The sequence below is a fragment of the Mytilus californianus genome, unplaced genomic scaffold, assembly GCF_021869535.1.
Source record: "Mytilus californianus isolate M0D057914Y unplaced genomic scaffold, xbMytCali1.0.p SCAF_14, whole genome shotgun sequence".
In the NCBI taxonomy this organism is placed as follows: Eukaryota; Metazoa; Mollusca; class Bivalvia; order Mytilida; family Mytilidae; genus Mytilus; species Mytilus californianus.
The window spans coordinates 18224673-18248698 of NW_026262626.1; the positions used below are offsets into that span (position 1 = coordinate 18224673).

Here is a 24026-nt window from a genome sequence, read left to right on the forward strand (position 1 = left end):
AATGGATCTAAAGCTATGTACTAATATATTTGATGTGAGATTTGTCAGTAAAAAATGGACATGGAAAATTCTTGTTTGTTGTATGGTTAGTTAGCATAACCTCACAGATTACTTGTTGTAAACATGATATACGGCTATTCAATGAAGTTTATAATACGACCGACACGAACAAAGACAAAGAAGCAATTTTTATCCAAATGTTTGGTGAAATGTTTCACTCAACAAGGGAAGTGAGGGGTTCCAAATCAACCAACGGCTACGAATGAGTCTGAAAATCAAATGACAACGAAGTTGTGAATGACGGTCGACAAATGGAGACATAAAGGCCACACCCAGCAGGCAGGTTGCAGTTGGGCCTTGAAAAAAGTATTCAGTATATCAGTTCGGCGAAACAGACATTCCGGTCAGATATGGGATTTACATGCACCCCCCCCCCCCCCACCCTCCAAAAAAAAAAAGAATTTTTGTTTAAGGCAAAAATCAGGGTAAGAATTTTTTCTCTAAAATATCTCAGACTGCCCTATCAAATCAAATGGTCCGTACCTTTATTCAGCAATGTTATTAATTGGCTGGGGCGTGTGGGGTTAAACATATTTTCGTAGGTAAATAATATTGCCGTGGAACTTTTTTTTTCATGAGAGTGTAATAGAGTATTACTTTCTGTTGAGTGGAAATATGAAATAGAAGTCAATACGTTCTTGCTCAATCCTTTGTCGCTTTGAAGGCGTCATGCTTGTCATCCTCCGCCTAAGCAATGTGTTACTGTAATTTGAATTTCAAAATGACTGAGTGACGTTTCGAAAGTACAGATCAACTCCACCGTAGCGAAACATATGACTGACATAATCAATAATATATTACAGTAAATACGAGCGAAAAATATCTTTATAAGTAAAGAATTGTCGCATAAAAATTAAATACACGACCGGGAAATGGCAAAGTTCACCCTCTACGCCCCCCTCTGGATCCGCCACTGGGTACCGTACCTTGCAGTACAATTTCAGAGAGATCCATACACTTGAACACAAGTTGTTGTCTGGAAACTAGAAAAATGTGTTTTTTGGCCCCTTTTTGGCCCCAAATTCCTAAAATATTGAGGCAATTACCCCCATCATCAATCCCAGCCTTCCCATTGTGGTATGGTACCTTGCAGTACAATTTCAGAGAGATCCATACACTTACACACAAGTTATTGTCCTGAAACTAGAAAAATGCTTGTTTTTTGCATCTTTTTGGCCCCTAATTCCTAAAATATTGAGGCAATTACCCCCATCATCAATTCCAGCTTTCCCTTTGTGGTATGGTACCTTGCAGTACAATTTCAGAGAGATCCATACACTTGAACACAAGTTATTGTCTGGAAACTAGACAAATGCTTATTTTTGGCCCCTTTTTGGCCCCCAATTCCTAAACGTTTCGGCAATTACCCCCAAACTCAATTCCAGCTTTCCCTTTGTGATATGGAACCTTGTAGTACAATTTCAGAAAGATCCATACACTTACACACAAGTTATTGTCATGAAACTAGAAAAATGCTTGTTTTTTGCCCCTTTTTGGCCCCTAATTCCTAAAATTTTGAGGCAATTACCCCCAAAATCAATCCCAGCATTCCTTTTGTGATATGGAACCTTGTGGTACAATGTCAGAGATATCCATACACTAACACACAAGTTATGTCTGGAAGTTACAAAAATGCTTATTTTTGGCCCCTTTTCGGCCCCTAATTCCTTTACTGTTGGTACCATAACCCCCAAAATCAATCCCAACCTTCCTTTTGTGGTATTGAACCTTGTGGTAAAATTTCATAGAGATCCATGCACTTAAACTAAAGTTAGAGTGCGAAAACCAATGTGTCTTCGGACGACGACGACGACGACGACGACGACGACGCCAACGTCATACCAATATACGACCACAAAAATTTTTTTGCGGTCGTATAAAAACAGCAACAGGAAAGAACTGGTAAACGTTTTATTATTACAAAAATAAAGTTAACATATGGATTTCATATGAACCAAACTTTGCTTCTTTTATGAATAAAATAACATTGCCAATTTTATATAATTTGAAAAGAGAAACATAACAACGCAGAAACTTGACAAGTCCAACAGAATCATTTTAGCGATAATAATTTTGTTTCCTAACTGTAAATCTAAATTTGGATAATAAATATCACGGTCATAGAGTTTGGAAGCAGTTCTTTCTTTGTAGGACATTTTTTTTTATGGAATTTGATAATTGAAATGAATTGTTTGTCAATATTTCTGCAAAAAATCACAAATGTATCATTTACCATACGTTGGCACCAGTTGGACCTATATAGGATAATTAATAATACAAAGACGCAACAATAATAAATAGTAACAAAAATGTTTACATTTGATATATAAATATATATATATATGTACAATTATAACACGATAAAATATATATCGAAACATTCAATGACAAATGGAATATTTTTATCATTTGTAACGTTGGAAAAATATTGAAGTATTAATTTTATTAATGATCGATAATAAAACTTATCTCGTGTAATATTCACTATGATTTGATCGACCTTAAGTCTGGGCTTTCTGTTTTTATGCCCCACCTACAATAGTAGAAGGGGCAGTATGTTTTCTGGTCTATGCGTCCGTCGTCCGTCCGTCCGTCGGTCTGTTCGCTTCATGTTAAAGTTTTTGGTCAAGGTAGTTTTTGATGAAGTTGAAGTCCAATCAACTTGAAACTTAATATACTGTTTCCTATGATATGATCTTTCAAATTAGATTTGGACCCCAATTTCACGGTCCAATGAACATAGAACATGACAGTGCGAGTGGGGCATCCGTGTACTATGGACACATTCTTGTTTTTAGATACTACAAAAAGGAGTAGGACTTGGTGGTCTACATTTGGTCTTCAAAATTAGACATTTTAACATCATGTCTATTCATCAATATTTACGAATTGAAATATTTATATTTTGACAAATTAGACATATTATTTTTTTAAATATTCTTAAAGATCAAAGCCTCAAAAGTATGATAATTTACAAATTTTGTAGCCACATTTCCTGTTTTAATTCATTTTCAAATTATATTTTCTTCTAAAAAAACATTGACTGCATCCTTCAATAACAAATATAATAAAATGATGCATATGGGCGAGATACACATCATAACAAAAAAATTATGGTAGAATTAAACATTATCATATTTGGAACAACAAATTAGTCAAATTAAAATTTAATAAGAGTTAAGAATTATGATTTCTTTATGACACCATTACTGATGTAATGCATCTGAACTTGTTAACTTTGTATTTTCTAGATATTTTTAAATATGTTTTCATCAAATGTGTATGAAATTTACTCAACTTAAATTGCAAGTAATTTTAGTGCAAATATCGACACTTCTTGAGCACTATACTCCTTTATATAAAATTATATTTTTTTCTCTTACTTGTTTGTGAATATATGGTTTTATTGAGCTTCTTAGCACATTAGTCCAAGTCTCACAATCTTTATTCAGAACTCTCAGATACGGATCCAGGGGGGGGTTCCGGGGGTTGGAACCCCCCCCCCCCCTTTTTTTTGACGATCAATGCATTTGAATGGGGACATATAGTTGGAACCCCCCCCCTTTATCCTGGGTTAGGAACCCCCTTTTATAAATGGCTGGATCCTCCCCTGACTCTTATGAGAAATTATTAATGAACAGTAATTTTACACAAAAATGACAGTACCAATGACATTTTATGTCAAGAATGGAGTATTGTTTTAAGAGCTAGTTTAAAATATTTCATTAAACGGAGATAAATCATGCAATGCAATTGCTGGATTAATCTATCAGATGCATTGCAATGATTAACTTACTATATACATACAAAAGTCAAACATAAAGGATTAAATTATAATACAAAAGAAAGGGAAAAAAACTGCAGTGACACAACAAATTGTTAAACGAATGATAGATTTAAACTAAAAGTTCTTCGTTTATTCTTACTGTCATTCCATATCCCTGAACATTTCATCGAACCAACAAAGGTGCCATTGATGTCAATATTAACAACAACAAAAAATGATAAGTACATGCGAGTACATCAAATATTGACAATAATTGTATATACAGCAATTAACACGAAAAGAGGAAAAATAACTGAAAAATACAATATCATTTTTCATCAACAATAGTTATAATGAGTATCAATTAATAACTCATGACCAAATTGGTTTATGTCTCTTTGTATAATATAATCACAGAGAAGACAAATGTCCCACTTTTAAAACACATTCAATCATTCCATTATATTGGATTTCAAATTGTTCATCTTGCACTATATCAAAATAAATTTGTACAATCAATTTTATGAACAGTCAATTTACAGAAAAGGACTGCACAATTACATGTCAACATTGAAGTTCTAACTCTTGTTACAAGAGTTATTTCTAAATATTGCAATTAACTGTGCGAAATCATGCAATGCTCTTGCTGGATTCATTATCTGCATTGCTACATTAACTTATTATATACATACAAAAGTCAACTACAAACATTTATAATAAAGAAAGAAAAGGGAAAAAAACTGCACTGACAACTAAGGTTTCGTCAAAGGATATGGATTAAAAAAATCTTCGTTTCTGTTTATCATCATAGTACATAGTTCTGGAATATTTTATCAAACCAATAAAGGGTCCATTGAGGTCATGATTACAAATCATTCGTCACAACTCGGCCGATTCCGTACCTTCATCTAACGATAGAAGGAGAGTAGCGGATTCACCCGAGGATTGCCGATTGGATTACAAATGACAGCATGACAGTATATCAAATTTGGTAAAAAATTATATCCTATTTTAAAAAGTTTAAATTAACGATTCATTTTTTCCTGGAAAATATAAAGACTATCATGGTAGTCTGGAAGCGTTTTCAAAAGTTTGATGCTTTCCAATAAAACCAAACATCATTTCGATTGCAAGGAAAACTCTCTGCAATGATAATTTTTTATTATTACTTGACCCAAAAAATGTGTTCATCGTGAAGCAGGCCATATACGTGGTCTTAAATAATGATATTTCCAGATAACATCCTAGTACACAAATATCTAGATGCAATCCATATATGACAACTCGATTACCATAATGATAAGATATCCATTACATATTCTTTTGTAAATAAGTGAAGATGTTATAAATATGATAATAGAAAAATATATATTAACATTATTATAATTAACAATAGTAATACAAAAGTTATCTTATATAACTTTCATCAAAATATATGATTCACTTTAAATAAGCATGGCATTTAAGTTTCAGATATTGATGAAGAAACAAACAGCCTAATAAAGAGTGTTTAATAAAGACAGATTTCGGATCTAAAGCTAAGAGATTAATGTTAACAATATATCACAGGAGCTTTTTAGCATATTAAGCTAAGGCTCTTTACAAATGTATTTGCTCTTATCACAAAATAGACTTAATGGTAAATTTATTTAATATTTAAAATTAGGGAACGATCATTTAACTTCAAAAAGGGGGGGGGGTATTAGATATTCAAAAAATATTCTGAATCCAGTTTTTGCCCATACCTTATAGTGTTAAATATTGAAAAAAATAATTTGATTGATAGCGTTGAAAAACTACATAAAATTGATAGCGCTGTGCGTGAAAAAAATTTTCTGACTTGGACAAAAAACCTTAACCCACCCCTTTGAAGTTAAATGGTTGCTACCTTATTAGATTTCGGTAGTCTTTTATTTTGTGAAAAAATACTAATTTGAATTATATTTACATTCAAAATCTGCAATTTATACAATCATTTAAATAGTCTTCCGCCATCATAAATATCATTATTATGTATGGCAGAATTAATATGTTATTTAACAGGAGATATGCCATCATATGGTAAGAAAAGAAAGAAGTCTGATGCAGATGCGTATGTATACACCAGATTCATTTATTTAAGCCTCTGGTGCCATGGTCACATCTGTTCCCTTCTTAAAATTCCTACAACCGTCACTGTATGCAAAAAAAAAAGTTTTTTTAAGTTCAATAGAATGGTACCGTGTTGTTTGTTTTAAGTCAAAACTTTAATTTGGAGCACGGTGTGGGAGCTGGGACTATTATACTAAGTATAAGTTAGTATAATAGTCCCAGGTGGGGGAGGAGGTCCTAAAGTCAAGAAATGTTTTTATCATTGTCAACTTTTTATTCGAAAGCTACTTCTCAATATTTTCTCAAATGGTGATATTACATGACGCCTTTGTCAAATATTTATACAAACAATGGTTTACTTTTATAAATTTTGACTAGGATGGAGAGTTGTCTCATTGGCACTCATACCACATCTTCTTATATCTAAATAATTTTAAAAACATCTGATTTATGACACAAAGAATTCTGCACTGTCGTTTATGTAAATATATATTTACAACAAACGGTCTTCGCAGTGGCGGATCCAAGGTGGGTGGTTCCGGGAGTCGGAACCCCCTATTTTTTTGACGATCAATGCATTTGAATGGGGACATATAGTTGGAACACCCCTCCCCTTATCCTGGTTTAGGAACCCCTGCTTCGTGTATTCTTTATGTCATTCAATATTTATTTGTTGAATCAATAAATGGTCCCAATCATTGAGACATGATTACAAAAAATGGCAATACATAACAACAAATCATTTAAATTTTATCAACAATAGTTGTGTTCAATAGTTTAGGAAATTGTGGCAAACATTTGATTATTTCCCTTTGCACAATATTAACACAAGAGAGACGAAAATTCCACTTTTCTTTCTGATGTCAAGATGCAGTCTTCCATTCCGTTATTTTTTATTTCAACTCCTCATTTTATACGTTATGATAAAAATGTTTGTTTACACAAATGTTAGAATGCTTCCACGATCTTCCAATATTATACAACTCTGGAATATTTTCCAAGTAGTCTTTTCTAGTACTTGTGCACATGCAAACCATAGTATTGTTAGTGCAACGAATGTTTTTTTTTTTTTTACATAGCATATCTAAACAATTTTTATTGTACCAGGTGTTAAAAATTTAACACTAATGTTTTTTACAGCGGACATTCATAAAACTCTAATTGTGCTATGGAAATGTTTTCCAATCTTTTATGCTTTCTAATGAACCAAACATCTCTTCGCTATCGGGAAAACTTCCTGCAACAATAAAACTACTGTTAGTCATAAAATCCAAGAAAATGCTACATGGCCCTATTATATCTTATGTATGATTATGGGTAGTAAATATAAGAATAAGAAGATGTGGTATGATTGCCAATGAGACAACTCTCCACAAGAGCCCAAATGATACATAAATAAACAACTATAGGTAACCGTACGGCCTTCAACAACGAGTAAGTCAGTTGAATCCCTTTTAATGAAAAAAAAAACAAGATCATTTTAGGTCTGTGTTAATTCTCAAAACCAAATAATTCATGTTGCAGAATTAATCTCGAATCTACGCAATAAAAATTGTAAATACATTTTACAGTCAATCAATTGCAAAGATCTGCCATCAACACTAAATTCTCCAAATGAAAACCAAAACAAACATTCAGATATGACAAAAGACAAACACTGACGAGATTCCTATCTTGGGATAGAAACCTCGTCAGTTAGGAGCACCTGAGATCACCCCCAGTGTTTTGTTGGGTTCGTGTTGCTCAGCCTTTAGTTTTCTATGTTGTGTTTTTTGAACTATTGTTTGTCTGTTTGTCTGTTTCTTTTTTAGCCATGTTGTCAGTTTATTTTCGACTTATGAGTTTGAATGTCCCTCTGGTATCTTTCGACTCTCTATTTGGGACAGGAGCATGAACCGAAGGTGAGGTTTCCAAAAGCTAAATACATTACTCGGGAACAATTAAAAAATGCAGGACTTTGTAGGTGTCTGTCAATTGTTGAATACTATAGGCAACCTTTAAATAATAACGGTTATCGTACGTAGTTAGGTTGCTGTCTGAATATTATAATACATTTTCTTTCAAATTGTTTTATTCTTGTGAACTGTTGATCGTTTGAATAAAAACGACTACTACATGTAAATTAATCGTATTCTGCTTCCATTATATATACAATTTCATTCTGATGCGTTGGCTTCAAGAAGGAAACAGCAAATCTTTATTTAAAAGTTACATACGTTTATATAAGGAATTTTGCAGAGAGTAAGATAAAATATATACACTTGGACTTTCATTCAGTCTTTTCAGGCCAAAACGATAACGACATCGTCTATACTTACCATATTCATAAAAGAAACCCTGTATTGTTTCTTCTATAAGGCATCTAGGATATCCAGCATCCAGAGCGTCTACAACTATACATGTTTCCATCTTTGTTGGCCTATTAAGACCTAAATAAAGAATATATTAAACCTAACCATTATATCATTGATATATGTATTTAAATTGGCTTTTTGATATCATAGGTGTGCATGCTTAAAAAACGTCATTAATAATCACCTTACTGAAAGCGCTCATAGTAGATTCTAATGGCTCTCAATATCGTTTATGCTATTTGTTATAGATAGAAAGATATTTTTATTTTAAAATACAACTTGGTACATGTACATGAAATACAAGATATTATAATTTGAAACATATATATGTATATAGTCAATAAACATTTTGTTATTAATACCGACCAGCCTTTAGAGGCTTATGAATCGATGCACTGTCGTTTAGGTACGAAAAGTATATAAATAAATTTCAGAATCTTATTAATCCTTATTATATCTGAAGCTTACATCTTCGGAGGTAGTTTTATTATATCAGTTGTGTTAAATAATGTGAAAATAAAGGTGAAAGTATCTAAATAGTTATTGGTTTGATAATGTATACAAGGGATGTACATGGAAAAGCAGGATGATAAGAGTTGCCTCTCTTTCTTTGAATCATTTTATCATGGTAAATTAGGATTATTAAAAGTAAACAGTAGCTCAATATATCTTCCTCATTATAATTTTGTATGTTTATCTATATTACATCCACACTGCCTTTTAATATGAACATTGATAACACCATCAGTACTTAAAATACAGTCCATACAACAATTCGTTTTCATGATATTATTTTGAGATTAATTTTTGACAATATTTTATGAAAGCTTTGCCATTAATTAAAAATAATTTTAACAATTCCTCATTATTGCAGTGTCAACATGATATTTTATATTTAAAATCCGAATTAAATTGAATAAACTGCTTCGCTGAGCGCAGCTGGATACGCCCGCAGAGGTCCAACCCTGAACAGTTGGGGCAAAAATGGACACAATATTCAGCTTGATACAGGTCTGAATTTGGATTGTAATTTAATATTTGACATATAGGTTTCTGAATAAATGTAGTCAAAGAACTTGAAATTGGTTATATGAATTGAATTTATATTCAAATAAAGATTTCTTGCTGTTGTGCAATACACTGTGCCGTTGCGCAATACTTAGTAAATCTGTTGTCAGACTATAAACAAATAAAGTTCAATTAATTCTCAATGTCATATTAGAAATTTATGAAAATGAAAAGGGAGCTTACATCAATAGATATAAACAATTCACCAAAGTTTCATGAGAATTGCTGACAGCATTTTTGAGTTATTGTCCGAAAACTGGAAAACCCTCCCTTTTTTAATGAATAAAATCCCATAACTCAGAAATGATAAATGAAAAATTTACATTCTAAATGGAGCTTACATCAATAGATATATAAACAATTCACCAAAGTTTCATAAGAACTGCTGAAAGCATTTTTGATTTTTTGTCCGAAAACTGGAAAATACTCCTTTTTTTATGAATAAAACCCTGTAACTCTGAAAGTTCATATCTAAAATATATAAAAATTGAAAGGGAGCTCATGTCAATAGATATAAACAATTCACCACAATTTCTTGCAAGTTGGTGAAAGTATTCTCGAGTTATTGTCCGAAAACTGGAAAATCCCCCTTTTTTTAATGAATAAAACCCCATAATTGGAAACGTAAAATCTAAAATTTATAAAAATCGACAGGGAGCTCATGTCAATAGATATAAACAATTCACCACAATTCCTTGCAAGTTGGTGAAAGCATTCTTGAGTTATTGTCCGAAAACTGGAAAATCCCCCTTTTTTTAATGAATAAAACCCCATAACTCGGAAACGTAAAATCTAAAATTTATAAAAATCGACAGGGAGCTCATGTCAATAGATATAAACAATTCATCACAATTTCTTGCAAGTTGGTTAAAGCATTCTTGAGTTATTGTCCGAAAACTGGAAAATCCCCCTTTTTTTAATGAATAAAACCCCATAACTCGGAAACGTAAAATCTAAAATTTATAAAAATCGAGAGGGAGCTCATGTCAATAGATATAAACAATTCACCACAATTTCTTGCAAGTTGGTGAAAGCATTCTTGAGTTATTGTCCGAAAACTGGAAAATCCCCCTTTTTTTAATGAATAAAACCCCATAACTCGGAAACGTAAAATCTAAAATTTATAAAAAACGAAATGGAGCTCACGTCAATAGATATAAACAATTCACCAAAGTTCTATGCAAATTGGTTAAATTGTTTTTGAGTTAATGTCCGACATGTTGACGACGGACGGACAGACGGACAGACGGACGGACGGACAGACGGACAGACGGACAACGGTATACCATAATACGTCCCGTAAACGGGCGTATAAAGATTAAAGTTTTCTCAGTAGTAAAGTAACGTATTTGCTGCAGAATGTTTATTATGCTTTAAAGTTCCAGATAGTTTATATATGGTTATATGTATTGAGTAGAACTGAGCTATAAGCTATGCGAACAAATGAATTTTAGATACTTGTATACAATCATTATAGCATGCTGACAACGTACAGGCAACAATACAACATTTCACCTTTTTATGCTTTTATAGGACATGTGAGAATCTAAACGTCAACGGCAAGGTAGCAAATGGTTGTCTCCGTAAAAGATAAAAAAAAGAAAGAGTCTAACTATAGAATAAAAATATAGTATGAAGCTAAAATTAGAGAGACACACAAAAGATGTTTCTTCCGGATATATATCATCGGAAAAAGGAGATGTGTGGTACCAGTATACGTAATTAGTAAGTTTTAGATGAGAAATGCTCCGACTGAAGTTTTATCCATATGGATTGAGATGTCACACGTTGTAAACCAAACTATGTGATTTTTTTATAAAGCTACATTGAAATGGTTTGTTACAAATTGTGTATTGAATTAACAAATAAAGGCTTAATTACTAAATCAATTAGAAAAAAATGTAATCTTCTGGTTTAAAATCAAAGGTGTTCAAATAACTTTTCTGGAATAATCATAGTCACCCTATTTTGGAAAATCACATATATGCTAAAATGACGTATACAATGTATATATAATGTCAAACTTTATTACTTAAAGGAACAGCGAATTACTAGGCTTACCAATCGTAACTACTCGGCCATTCATTGTAGACGTAGCGAGAATGGCCGAGTAGTTATGATTGAGGTTTTACATGACATATCGAAGCTCTCTAAAGATTGTGTCGGTTACTCTATAATTTTCTTATGCTTACCTTTAAGATGTCTTTTAAGAATTTTAGTGTCCTATAATAAATAAATGAATAAAGATCATTAATATATTAATAAAATCACTAAATATATGATTTACCTCTTAACACCAATTATAATTTAAAACATAGAGATGGGTGATACAATTTTCGTTAAAGGTATGGAAGGCAATATTTAGCTACAAGCATTACACAAAATCCCCAAATACTGACAATTTTGTAAAATGACCGTTTCATTGCTCAACCTTTTAGAACAATAATTGTGTCTTTATTTCTTTGTTTCTGTTTTAGTAACTAAAGAGTATGCCAATCGAAATTATTACGCTTATTTTTATAAATTTTTTTGACGTTTGTTTAATATGATTTTTTTTTAATATTTCGTCAATTTTCTGAGTAAAGCACGAATATTGTCAGGTATAAATACTATACAACTGTATTTTTTGTTAAAAGGTTTTCAAAAATGAGAACCAAATTGAATCTACACTCTATAGCAAAAACAAGAAATTCCATATCCAATCATTAAGATTGTTAACACCCGAATTCCGATATTATCTATAAATTATATCAAGATTCTTCATTTTCAAATATTTATTCTTTTTTAAATTATAATAAGCATCGTTCATGCAACAATTACATCTTGTCAAAACTGCAAGCAATAAACGTATGTCTGTAAAAACAATTTACTTTACTTGTAAAATACTTTATACTTTACAACCATACAGTTAATGAACTAAAAACAAATCAGTTTACTGTAAAATGCTAAAGGACTTACATATAGCACATCATGAACGAATCTTTCTCCTTTCTTTTGTAGGACATGAGGGCAGACTGGAAACCAACGGGCATGTTCTCTCCAAGGATCTAAAGTAAGGACATCTTTTCTAAGACAACCATCACAATAGAAGCACACTCTATCTTCCCTTCTCTCTTCTAAAACAAGGAAATACTTAATCATTTTAGTATATTGTAAGAAGATGCAACCAAAAAGTTTGTTTGTATTGATTTGTTGTGAGCATTGATACTTTAAACCATTTCAGCGTAAAAATTGTGCTTATAAAAATATTTCCTCTCTCTATTGGAACTGTACACGTATACCTAACAACACAATTATTTTCATTTACCTGTGTTTAAAGTTATTGCAAATGGCTGATATTTTTGTTCGAGCATATTGTTTTTCTTAAATTGTTTAACATTTCATACCGATATAACATGTTACTTTTATTATTCTTCCCTTAGTTTATTTATTTTGTATTTACATTGTATCATATGTCAAATGTATTTGTTCAGTGTATGTTCACTCGTGTTAATATGTCCTTTGATTGAGTTAACCTTTTTCAGTTGATATTTTATAGTGTGTCTTTCTATGTTGTGATGTTACACTATTGTTTCAGAAAAAGGGTGAAGGTTTGGTACCATTAAAACGTTTAAACCCGCTGCATTTGTTTGCACCTGTCCTAAGTCAGGAATCTGATGTTCAGTTATTGTCGTTTGTTGATGTGGTTCATAAGTGTTTCTCGTTTCTCGTTTTTTATATAGATTAGACCGTTGGTTTTCCCGTTTGAATGGTTTTATACTAGTAATTTTTTGGGGCCCTTTATAGCTTACTGTTCGGTGTGAGCCAAGACTCCGTGTTGAAGACCGTACTTTGACCTATAATGGTTTAATTTTATAAATTTTGACTTGGATGGAGAGTTGTCTCATTGGCACTCATACCACATCTTCTTATATCTATTATACATTACAATTGAATTTCATGTTCAGTGCTAAGAGAGTTTAGGATTGTGTTTAATATCTAAACACATTTCTCAGTAAGCACATTTAATGTAAACGTGTCTTGAGGCTTGTATTGGGTATATTGGGATACGGGATATTTGCCATTTTAATTTTAGGAATATGGGATATTTGTCCTAAAAATAAATGGGATATGGGATATTGATGCATTTTTAGGGAAACTGAATTTTGAACATGAAAAAAAAATGTGTAATTTAAAAGTTAAGTACAGAAATATTTACATCTCACTTGATAAAATTGCCAAAAATAATTTACTAGAAAAGGTCATTTTAGTGCTTTGTTGATTTTCATTGAGTTTATTGTCGTTTGCTGTACCACAAAACCAAAATTGATTCAGTATTGTGTGTATAGGATTAGATATGAATGATGTCACATTACAAGAAGAGGTGGAGATGGATTTAGAGGAGGAATCTGCAACCAATGTTGCCCGTTTACCCACGAGAGGAAAGAGGAAGCGAAAACCTCGATCTGACACTGACTTCATGTTTTACTGATTTAATGATATTTACTGTTAAATAACTAGTCGGCGTCAAAGCAAAAAAATAAAATAGCCTTTCAAGACGTCATATTTATTTGGACTATTTTATCAAATAACATGCTTATCTCTACAGTAACTTTTATTTATCCACTGACGTTAAAAACGCTGAATTATATATTGGTTATTCCAGAGACATGTAGATAAAAATTTAAACTGATAATTACATTAGATGTATGTTTCATTATTATATGTTATTTTGATTGGCTAACAGCAATCTCGCAATATTCTTTATTTCAAAACAAAATGAATTTCAAGAATTGTAACATACATGATGACACACGTTTCCACAATAAAGTGCACAGGTAAATAAAAGAAAAAAATGATAGTAATCGTGTTTTCATGATCATAGCGAAAAAATGTAATTATAAGTATTGAATGCTTCTTTTAGTAATTTCATAGGGTTGTAAAAGCGTTGACCGTGCGTACATCTTTAGAATGAAGCGCTTCATACAAAATGTACTTCGGTCAACGTCAACGCTTTACGCCCCAATGAATTTACAAAAAGAAGCATTCAATTCTTTTAAAATGGTTAACTTTTCTCTGTGAAAAAGCCCACATCCTTACTACAACGCATACAACATGTATTTACGAATGTATACAAAAATGGGTTTGGGAATGAATTAATGATTTTTTGGGATATTTCAAAATAGTTTTAGGGATACGGGTTATTGTAAAAAATATTTATTGGGATATTAGGGGTAAACATTAAAGGGATATGGGATGTTAATTCCCCACTAAACAAGATTCTGTCTTGAATTTAAACACTTTTAAATGTGTTTTAAAATTAGTGTTTAGGAATAAAACACTATTTTTTTTAAATAAACACGATCATAACAACTGCTTTCAGATTAGAAAAAGAAAAAAATGGGGTCACCGGACTCGTTTTCTTGCTATATAATAAAACAGGTAAATTCACAACATATTCTATTATAAAAGTTACTTTATCTGAGTTATCTCCCCTTCTTTGGCAAAGTTGAAAAAAAATGAATCAAATAAAAATATTCTTTTTTTTGTAAAAATACAGCTGAAAATATGATGAAACACATAATTTTCAATATTAACATGAAAAGTCTTACACATGAATTACATACTACTCTCGAAATTTGCACATCTCATTAAAGATCTACACCGATTGTTATCTGCTATTTCAAAATCCAAGATGGAGGAAGACACCTCAGCTACCTTAACGTTAAAATATTATCAAGTGTTATTGCAAAATATCCACACCGATGTATTTCAACAAGTTCTAAATTCATATAAAATGTCATCAACACTCCTAATTAAATATTATTTGCCTTTATGACGTATACTGTGCCTTAATTACGTATACTTTGCATAATTACGTATAATTTGCATAATTACGTAAACTTTGCCTTAATCACGTATAACCATTGAAAAGGTTTACATGTTAATCAATTTGCAAATTGTACTTACCCATAGTAAAAAACCCTGCTTCTGCCTGAATAGCTCTGTTCATGTCATTTACATAATGTAAATCAAAACTCTGTCGACGATGAGCTTCATCCTCAAATTGAGAATGAATTGGACCATTGTTCTCCTCTATTCTTCTCTTGAGTTTGAGGATTAACCTTTTCCCAAATAGCCTTGGTAATCCATACTTATCTCTCGCTGTTTCCGGGCCGGGTAAAAAGATAGTGCTCCTACTGCAAGAAGAGCAAGGACATTCGTCGCTCGGAGCACCCATAATAGATGCTACAGACGGGTATATGTTTATGTCTGCCATGCAAGCTTCTGGCAAATGTTGTGTTTGGCGAGATGATAAAACTTTCAGGGCTTCTTTGTATTGATTTGATGGTTTCGGCTGTATTAATTGTCTTATCCTGCAACTTTCAGCATGTTTATTTGTCAAATTTATAACATCCTCGCGCTCCATATCTACCGCAGCATCACACTCGTCACATTTGATTATAAAATTATGGCCACTATAGCTAAACCCTTTGCCAGCTAACACAATTGATGATTGTTGACCCTTCCAGGTTGAATATGAAGCAAGTTTGCTAATATTCGCAAAATAATTTGATATACTCATGGCTTCAATAATTCTTACTTTAATCTTTGTTATTTTGCAGATAGCAAGTTTGGACACAGTGACATGTATTTTCTTCCGCAACAATACTTTTTTTCTTGATTTTCGATTGGTTTCAAAGAAATATTTTCAATTCACTCTCTCATCTGGTCATCGATAGTACCTTTGTCGTTACAAGCATGGGATGATGTTTTGAGGAACAGATATCTGTGCTTTCCAGTTGCGTTTACTTTTTTCTGTTGCTCTTTGTAGACCAAGATGCGGTTTAATAATTTGGAGGTCCAGTAATTTTCATGGTCTAAAGTAGCAACTCCCATTTCTCTTGCAAAAGGTACGATCAGATTCACCTGCAAATACGATAGAATTAAAGTTTGTCTTCGACATAAAAATGTATCTCCCAAAATGGTTTAGCTAGAAAGGAAAATAACTGTGATAAAGTTATGCTCAATGTGTATCCACAGAAAACTTTGAATCCACCACTGCATATATATATATTCAAAGAAACCGATTTTGTCGAGTTTTTTTTTCCGTCTGTCACACTTAAAAATGTAGAAAAAGCAAAGTCTACATATGTTTAATAAAATGCTCCGCAGGGCGCAGCTTGATACGACCGCAGAGATCGAACCCTGAACAGTTGGGGCAAGTATGGACACAACATTCAAGCTTGATACAGCTCTGAATTTGGATTGTGATTAAATATTTGACACAGCATAGGTTACTGACACAGAATGAATGTGGTCTAAGAACTTAAAAATTTTAAATTGGACATTCACCTATTATGGTCCAATATCTAAAATCTAAATACATGGTTAGATTCAGCATATCAAAGAACCCCAAGAATTCAATTTTTGATGAAATCAAACAAAGTTTAATTTAGGACCCTTTTGATCTCAATGTGGACAAAGTTGATAACGGGGCCCAAAAATCAAAAATCTAAATACATGGTTAGATTCAGCATAACAAAGAACCCCATATATTCAATTTTTGTTGAAATCAAACAAAGTTTAATTTTGGACCCTTTGGACCTTAATGTAGACCAATTTGAAAACGGAACCAAAAATTAAGAATCTAAATACACGGTTAGATTCGGCATATCAAAGAACCCCAATAATTCAATTTTTGATGAAATCAAACAAAGTTCAATTTTGGACCCTTTGGACCTCAATGTGGACCAATTTAAAAACGGGGCCCAAAATCCAAAAACTTAATACACGGTTAGATTCAGCATATTAAAGAACCCCAAGAATTCAAAAATAAAACCCCATTGAAATAGGTCAAGAAATAAGCAATTTATACGAAGTATCTTCTTTTGCACAATACTGTGCAATTGAATATTTCTTGCTATTGTGCAATACTGTACAATTGACAATTTCTTGCTATTGCGCAATATTGTGCTATTGGATATTTCTTGCTATTGCGCAATACTGTGCAATTGAAGATTTCTTGCTATTGCGCAATACTGTGCAATTGAAGATTTCTTGCTATTGTGCAATACTGTGCAAATGAAAATTTCTTGCTATTGCACAATACTTATTATATAATAATTTACACATCCTGTTTGGTGTGTATCTCCTACCATATCATTATTATTTGCTTTTAAATATAAATCAGAAATAACCAACTTAAAATGGAAAATTTTAAAAGAAGAAAAAAAGGAAAAAAGAAAAAAAAAGGAAAAAAAAATCCCCCCCCCCAAATTTTTTGAAACCCCTTATGATTCATCACCCCCAAACTCAATCCCAGCCTTCCCTTTGTGGTATGGTAGCTTGCAGTACAATTTCAGAGAGATCCATACACTTGAACACAAGTTATTGTCCTGAAACTAGAAAAAATGCTTGTTTTTTTTCCCCTTTTTGGCCCCTAATTCCTAAAATTTTGAGGCAATTACCCCCAAAATCAATCCCAACCTTCCTTTTGTGGTATGGTACCTTGCAGTACAATTTCAGAGAGATCCATACACTTGAACACAAGTAATTGTCTGGAAACTAGAAACATGCTATTTTTGGCCCCTTTTTGGCCCCTTATTCCTAAACGTTTTGGGCAATTACCCCCAAACTCAATTCCAGCTTTCCCTTTGTGATATGGAACCTTGTAGTTCAATTTTAGAAAGATCCATACACTTACACACAAGTTATTATCATGAAAAATGCTTGTTTTTTGCCCCTTTTTTGGCCCCCAATTCCTTAAATTTTGAGGCAATTACCCCCAAAATCAATCCCAGCATTCCCTTTGTGATATGGAACCTTGTGGTACAATGTCAGAGAGATCCATACACTAACACACAAGTTATGTCTGGAAGTTACAAAAATGCTTATTTTTGGCCCCTTTTTGGCCCCTAATTCCTTAACTTTTGGTACCAGAACCCCTAAAATCAATCCCAACCTTCCTTTTGTGGTATTGAACCTTATGGTAAAATTTCACGGAGATCCATTCACTTAAACTAAAGTTAGAGTGCGAAAACCAATGTGTCTTCGGACGACGCCGGACGACGACGACGACGACGACGCCAACGTCATACCAATATACGACCAAAAAATTTTTAATTTTTGCGGTCGTATAAAAATGGGACAAAAATCTATGTGATAAAAAATAAAATGAAAAACGTTGAATTGAATGTGGCATGAATTGAAATATTTGCCAAGTAACGTATAACCAAGTGTAAATTATATATGTAAACTATATATATACATATAGTTTTTGTTGACAAACTTACAAAATTGTATTTATGTATCTGTATTGTAGTTAAACTGAACAGCAATCGAATGAAATATAAATAAGGAAGCGCACAACTTAATTTGTTGTATTCATCATTTCAACCAAGGGATGTATTTATTATAAGTTCTAGGGTAAGCATGGAAATTTAGTTGGGCATTACAGATTAATATACTAAGAATTTCCCCAACGTATTCGACAGTTTCATGTCTTAACTGTTTTTATTAAGGGTCATCAGTCTTTTGTATTAATAAATAGATTCTATTGAGTCACTACGAGCAAAGCTAAAAAAAAAAAATACCCGTGTCTTTTGAAAAGTCAATGATTTGCTAAGGGAAACCCCACAACTAATTCGGATCCAAAACCAAAATAGGAGGTGCACAATGGCATTGTATGGTAAAGTTTCTGAGAAAGATTTACTATATTGTATTGGGTTTTAGAAGGAGTTGCGGATTCAAACTGGGACCCCCAACTATAAAGCAATAGCAAAGTATATAATGCTTTGGTAAAGGAAGATTCTATAAATAATAATAAGAGCTTGAGGGGGTTACGAATACAAACTAGGTATCCCCCCCCCAAAAAAAAAAATAAATAGCAATAGCAAAAATCACGATTTGGTTATGGAAACCCCCTAAACGCTTCAGACAAAATTGATGGTACACAAAAGCATTGTACGAGTAAGACGGTGCGAAAATTTCAATAAATTGTGATATGGAGTTAAGGATGAGTGCTCAAATGTGTACTATAGCGTGCTGATATGACGAAATCCATGTACGGGTGCCAGTTCGGCTGTGCGGGATGTATTAATACGCAGTCACGTACGGTCGGGTGGAGAGGGTACCTTCGATGCCAAATTCCATGTCACGTAAGACCTCTTTGAGGGGTCCGCAGGTTGTCGGTAGAAGATTCTGCCTCTATCAAAAATACCTTTTCCAAAGGCAATTCACATTTGTTATCTCGAGCAAAACTTTCCTATATCTTTTAAGTAAACCAAAAAAAAAAAATCATTCGCATGAAGAAATTATATATAGGAGTGCATGAGTACATCATGTGAGTAGGATTCTATGAAAGTTTCATCGCATTTTGTCAAGCGGTTTCCGATCAGTTCGGATACAAAAATGGGACAGAAGGACGATCTAACAGACTAATGGACTCCCCAATCTCTATATACCGCCAGCTTTAAAGCGGGGTATTAAAACGCGCATCTTGTACTATTATATATTTTAATACATGTACATTAATTTTTACCTGTTGAAAATATAGTGTACTATTAAAAGCTAACGTATTGATTATTTGGTCATGTGTAGTATTTTTTCTTGTCATATTCATTGTAGAGTTCCCAAATATAAATCACATGCCCTTATATCGTGTCAAGAATTACTAAGAATTTAAGACATTTCTATTTTTAAACAATTTCTATAAATTCATTTATAGCAACGTTATTAATTAAGATTCAAACTCCCTGTTGATGTTTTAAACTCAATTGAAATATCAACATATTCATTATCTCATAGCTAAGTCAATAACGATATATATGTAGAGAGAAGCACTACATTGCTCGTAGCATACAAAAGTGCCAGTTTGACTGTGTGGGATGTATAGATACACAGTTACGTACTGTCGGATTGGAAAAGTAAATGCGACGCCTAATATCACGACTTTTTCACGTTAAACAGAGACGGATTCATGATATATGAAAAGGATTCTGTATATATAAAACTATAATTTTTGGACGAGTTTATACTAAATAATGATCGATATATTTTTCAATCATCTGAGTTACCTATGTGGCAGAACCTACCTATCTTATTTACTGTAAAAGTGTTATCAGTCTTCAAAAGGGTTGACATTTGTCACTGGACGTCAAGAAAACGAAAATCAACCAATCATACAAGGCAGGGTAACCATTTTAATACCAATAAGTAGCACTAAGAGTTGTGATATTAATCTCAGGAGCTCGAGGGGGATCCCCCTTTTTCTTTATATTATCTTTCTACGTTTTAATATTCTTTTAGTAAATATTCCTTAATATTTTAACTTATTTCCCCTTATCTAATGTGTCTTACTTTATCCATACGATTTTACTATAACAGTAATTCATATGTGACGACCTTCTATTCTTATTTTCAACTAACAGTTTCAATGAATCTAAAAGTAGTTTAAGTAGAGGATACGTGTGGTTGCTCATTACACAGTGACACATTTGTAATTCAAACCACATTGCCGGAGTATTTAACCCTATAATAACGATAGCCATAAAAACAACAAATAATCAAATAAACTTTTATTGGTTTTTCTCATTGTTGAAGGCCGTATAAGGTTGTATATAATTGCTTGCATCAACTTTATTTGAACATTGATGGATAGTTGTCTCATTGGCAATCATACCTCATCTCCTTATTTTTATATTTTAATTAAGGTCTCATTTACCTTTGAAAAAAACAATGAATGAATGACGAGAAAAGATAAGATAGAAAGATGATTACTAAAACGATTAGCTATTGTTTAAAAGTTTGCTCCTTTCCCCCAAGGATATCTAATCTATCTAAATTGTACATAGTAGACAGAAAATATCAAATCCAATGTGTTAATTTAAAAGTAAGAGAATCACATTGGACAGTCAGTGAATGATGCAAAGCACATCAAAAAGACAAGTACACGGCAATCGCCCATGCAGAGTTATCGGTCCTTGCTCTCTCTCAATTGATCCTGCATGGGAGATTGAAGTACAAGGAACAACAACATTCGTAGTAGTAGTACATTATAAAAAAATAATCATAAAGGGTGCTGCGGAACCCTGCGTCTCTCATGCTGCTGTCAGTGTAAAAGAGTAATGTTGACCTAAAGAGTGAGTACATTTATCAGTAAAATACAGAATTTGAAACAAATAAAAATCAAGAGGGGGGGGGGGGGGGGGGGGGGGGGGGCTGGGGGGGTGTCCGGGGGTTGGAACCACCCTTTTTTTTGACGATCAATGTATTTGAATGGGGACATATACTTGGAACCCCCCCCCCCCTTTTCAAAATGGCTGGATCCGCCCCTGAAGTTCACTACACAGAAGACTGGGCAACAAGTACCAAAAATAAAAGTAAAATCACAAAAATACTGAACTCCGAATAAAATTCAAAAAGGAAAGTCCCTAATCACACCAAAACAAATCTTAGGGGTGATCTCGTATGATCTCAGTTATGGAAGAGTAAATTTTATTATTTTGCTAATGGTTTGTACAAATTCGGTGTTAAGTCTCATTCGGGGATGTCAGATTCTAGGATGTTCATGGATCAACCAGTCAACCCCTGGGGTATTCCTAATTTGGCATTCTATTAAAATCTATGTTCATGTATAGTAGCATTCAAAAATCAAGTGTCATCTAAAAATAAATGTTCGGTTATAAAAAGTTGGTTGCCCCTCGTATCCGCTCCTGTGGTCCAAAATAAATGATAAAATGAACAAACAAATGTTTGAAAAACGAGATTATCTTGTTTATGTATGTATCAATATCAAACAATATTAAATATTTAAGGTTCATCATAAAAAATGGACAAAAATGGCTTTATTTACACCTCAAAAACTACTATGAGTACAGGCTAACCTGTGCAGTTGAAAATGTTTTAATGCCTGGCACTAGATACATAAAAGTTAAATGCATTTAGTGTTTCAGATAGATTAAATCTTTTTTGGATTTTGATGGGCATTTTTTTCTGTTCCTGCAGAAGATGTAAAAATAAACTAAGTTGGGTTAAATCTTTGAGATGCTCCCTCTCAGGTAACAACTGTATTGTATTGTATTGATTGTCCTTGATTGACATGAACAATAGAAGGACAATAGGTGAGTTAGAGGGTGTAACTGAGTGGACAGTATCAATTGTAATTCAGGTTACACCAACAGCAGGAAGGAAAAACAAAGCCTATCAAAATAAAAAATAAAATTTAATCTTACTGAAACACAAAATGCACTTAAATTTATATATCTAGTGGATGCCAGGCCTTAAAACTTTTCCAACTGCACAGGTTAGTCGGTACTCAGAGTTGTTTTTGAGGTGTAAATACAGCCATGTTTGTCCATTTGTTATGATGAACCTTAAATGTACATAAAATAAAATGCTTCGCTGGGGCGCAGCTTGATACGACCGCAGAGGTCGAACCCTGAACAGTTGGGGCAAGTATGGACACAACATTCAAGCTTGATACAGCTCTGAATTTGGATTGTTATTAAATATTTGACACAGCATAGGTTTCTGACACAGAAAGAATGTGGTCTAAGAACTTGAATTTTTTTAATTTACCTATTATGGTCCAATGTCCAAAATCAAAATACATGGTTAGATTCAGCATATCAAAGAACCCCATATATTCAATTTTTGTTAAAATCAAACAAAGTTTAATTTTGGACCCCAACTTGGACAAACTTGAAAACTGGGCCCATAATCAAAAATCTAAACACATGTTTAGATTCAGCATATCAAATAACCCCAATAATTCAATTTTTGCTAAAATCAAACTAAGTTTAATTTTGGACCCTTTGGACCTTAATGTAGACCAATTTAAAAAAACGGGACTTAAAATTAAAAATCTAAATACACGGTTAGATTTGGAATATCAAAGAACCCCAATATCAATTTTTGATGAAATCAAACAAAGTTTAATTTTTGGACCCTTTTGACCTCAATATGAACCAATTTGATAGCGGGGCCCACAAATAAAAAATCTAAATTCATGGTTAGATTCAACATATCAAAGAACCTCATATATTCAATTTTTGTTGAAATCAAACAAAGTTTAATTTTGGACCCCAACTTGGACCAACTTGAAAACTGGGCCCATAATCAAAAATCTAAACACATGTTTAGATTCAGCATATCAAAGAACCCCAAGAATTCAATTTTTGTTAAAATCAAACTAAGTTTAATTTTGGACCCTTTGGACCTCAATGAAGACCAATTTAAAAAACGGGACCCAAATTAATAATCTAAAAACACGGTTAGATTTGGCATATCAAAGAACCCCAATAATTCAATTTTTGATGAAATCAAACAAAGTTTAATTTTGGACCCTTTTGACCTCAATATGAACCAATTTGATAGCGGGGCCTACAAATAAAAAATCTAAATACATGGTTAGATTCAGCATATCAAAGAACCTCATATATTCTATTTTTGTTGAAATCAAACAAAGTTTAATTTTGGACCCCAATTTGGACCACATTGAAAACTGGGTCCATAATCAAAATTCTAAATACATGTTTAGATTCAGCATATCAAAGAACCCCATATATTCAATTTTTGTTGAAATCAAACAAAGTTTAAATACTGGACCCTATCTTGGACCAACTTGAAAACTGGGCCCATAATCAAAAATCTAAACACATGTTTAGATTCAGCATATCAAAGAACCCCAAGAATTCAATTTTTGT

At 32.7% G+C, this 24026-nt stretch overlaps 1 protein-coding gene and 1 long non-coding RNA gene across 4 annotated transcripts in view; one reads left to right on the forward strand and one right to left on the reverse strand.

Moving 5' to 3' along the window:
* Positions 1 to 1957: 1957 nt before the first annotated feature.
* The window catches only part of LOC127724322 (uncharacterized), a 31699-nt gene continuing 9630 nt past the window's right edge, over positions 1958 to 24026 (reverse strand). For 2 of the 3 annotated variants that reach the window (XM_052231255.1, XM_052231254.1), the window contains exons 2-6: positions 15289 to 16248; positions 12298 to 12455; positions 11532 to 11562; positions 8236 to 8346; positions 1958 to 7154 (exon numbers count right to left, since the gene is read on the reverse strand). In XM_052231255.1, the coding sequence (XP_052087215.1) occupies positions 7084 to 7154; positions 8236 to 8346; positions 11532 to 11562; positions 12298 to 12455; positions 15289 to 15904 (987 nt within the window). In that variant the 5' untranslated portion in view covers positions 15905 to 16248 and the 3' untranslated portion in view covers positions 1958 to 7083. The remainder of the gene's footprint in view (positions 7155 to 8235; positions 8347 to 11531; positions 11563 to 12297; positions 12456 to 15288; positions 16249 to 24026) is intronic. The other variant, XR_007992447.1, reaches the window with a different exon arrangement.
* Positions 16476 to 23326, forward strand: LOC127724323 (uncharacterized). Its single transcript, XR_007992448.1, has 2 exons — positions 16476 to 16615; positions 22848 to 23326. It is a non-coding gene; the product is annotated as an uncharacterized LOC127724323 (long non-coding RNA).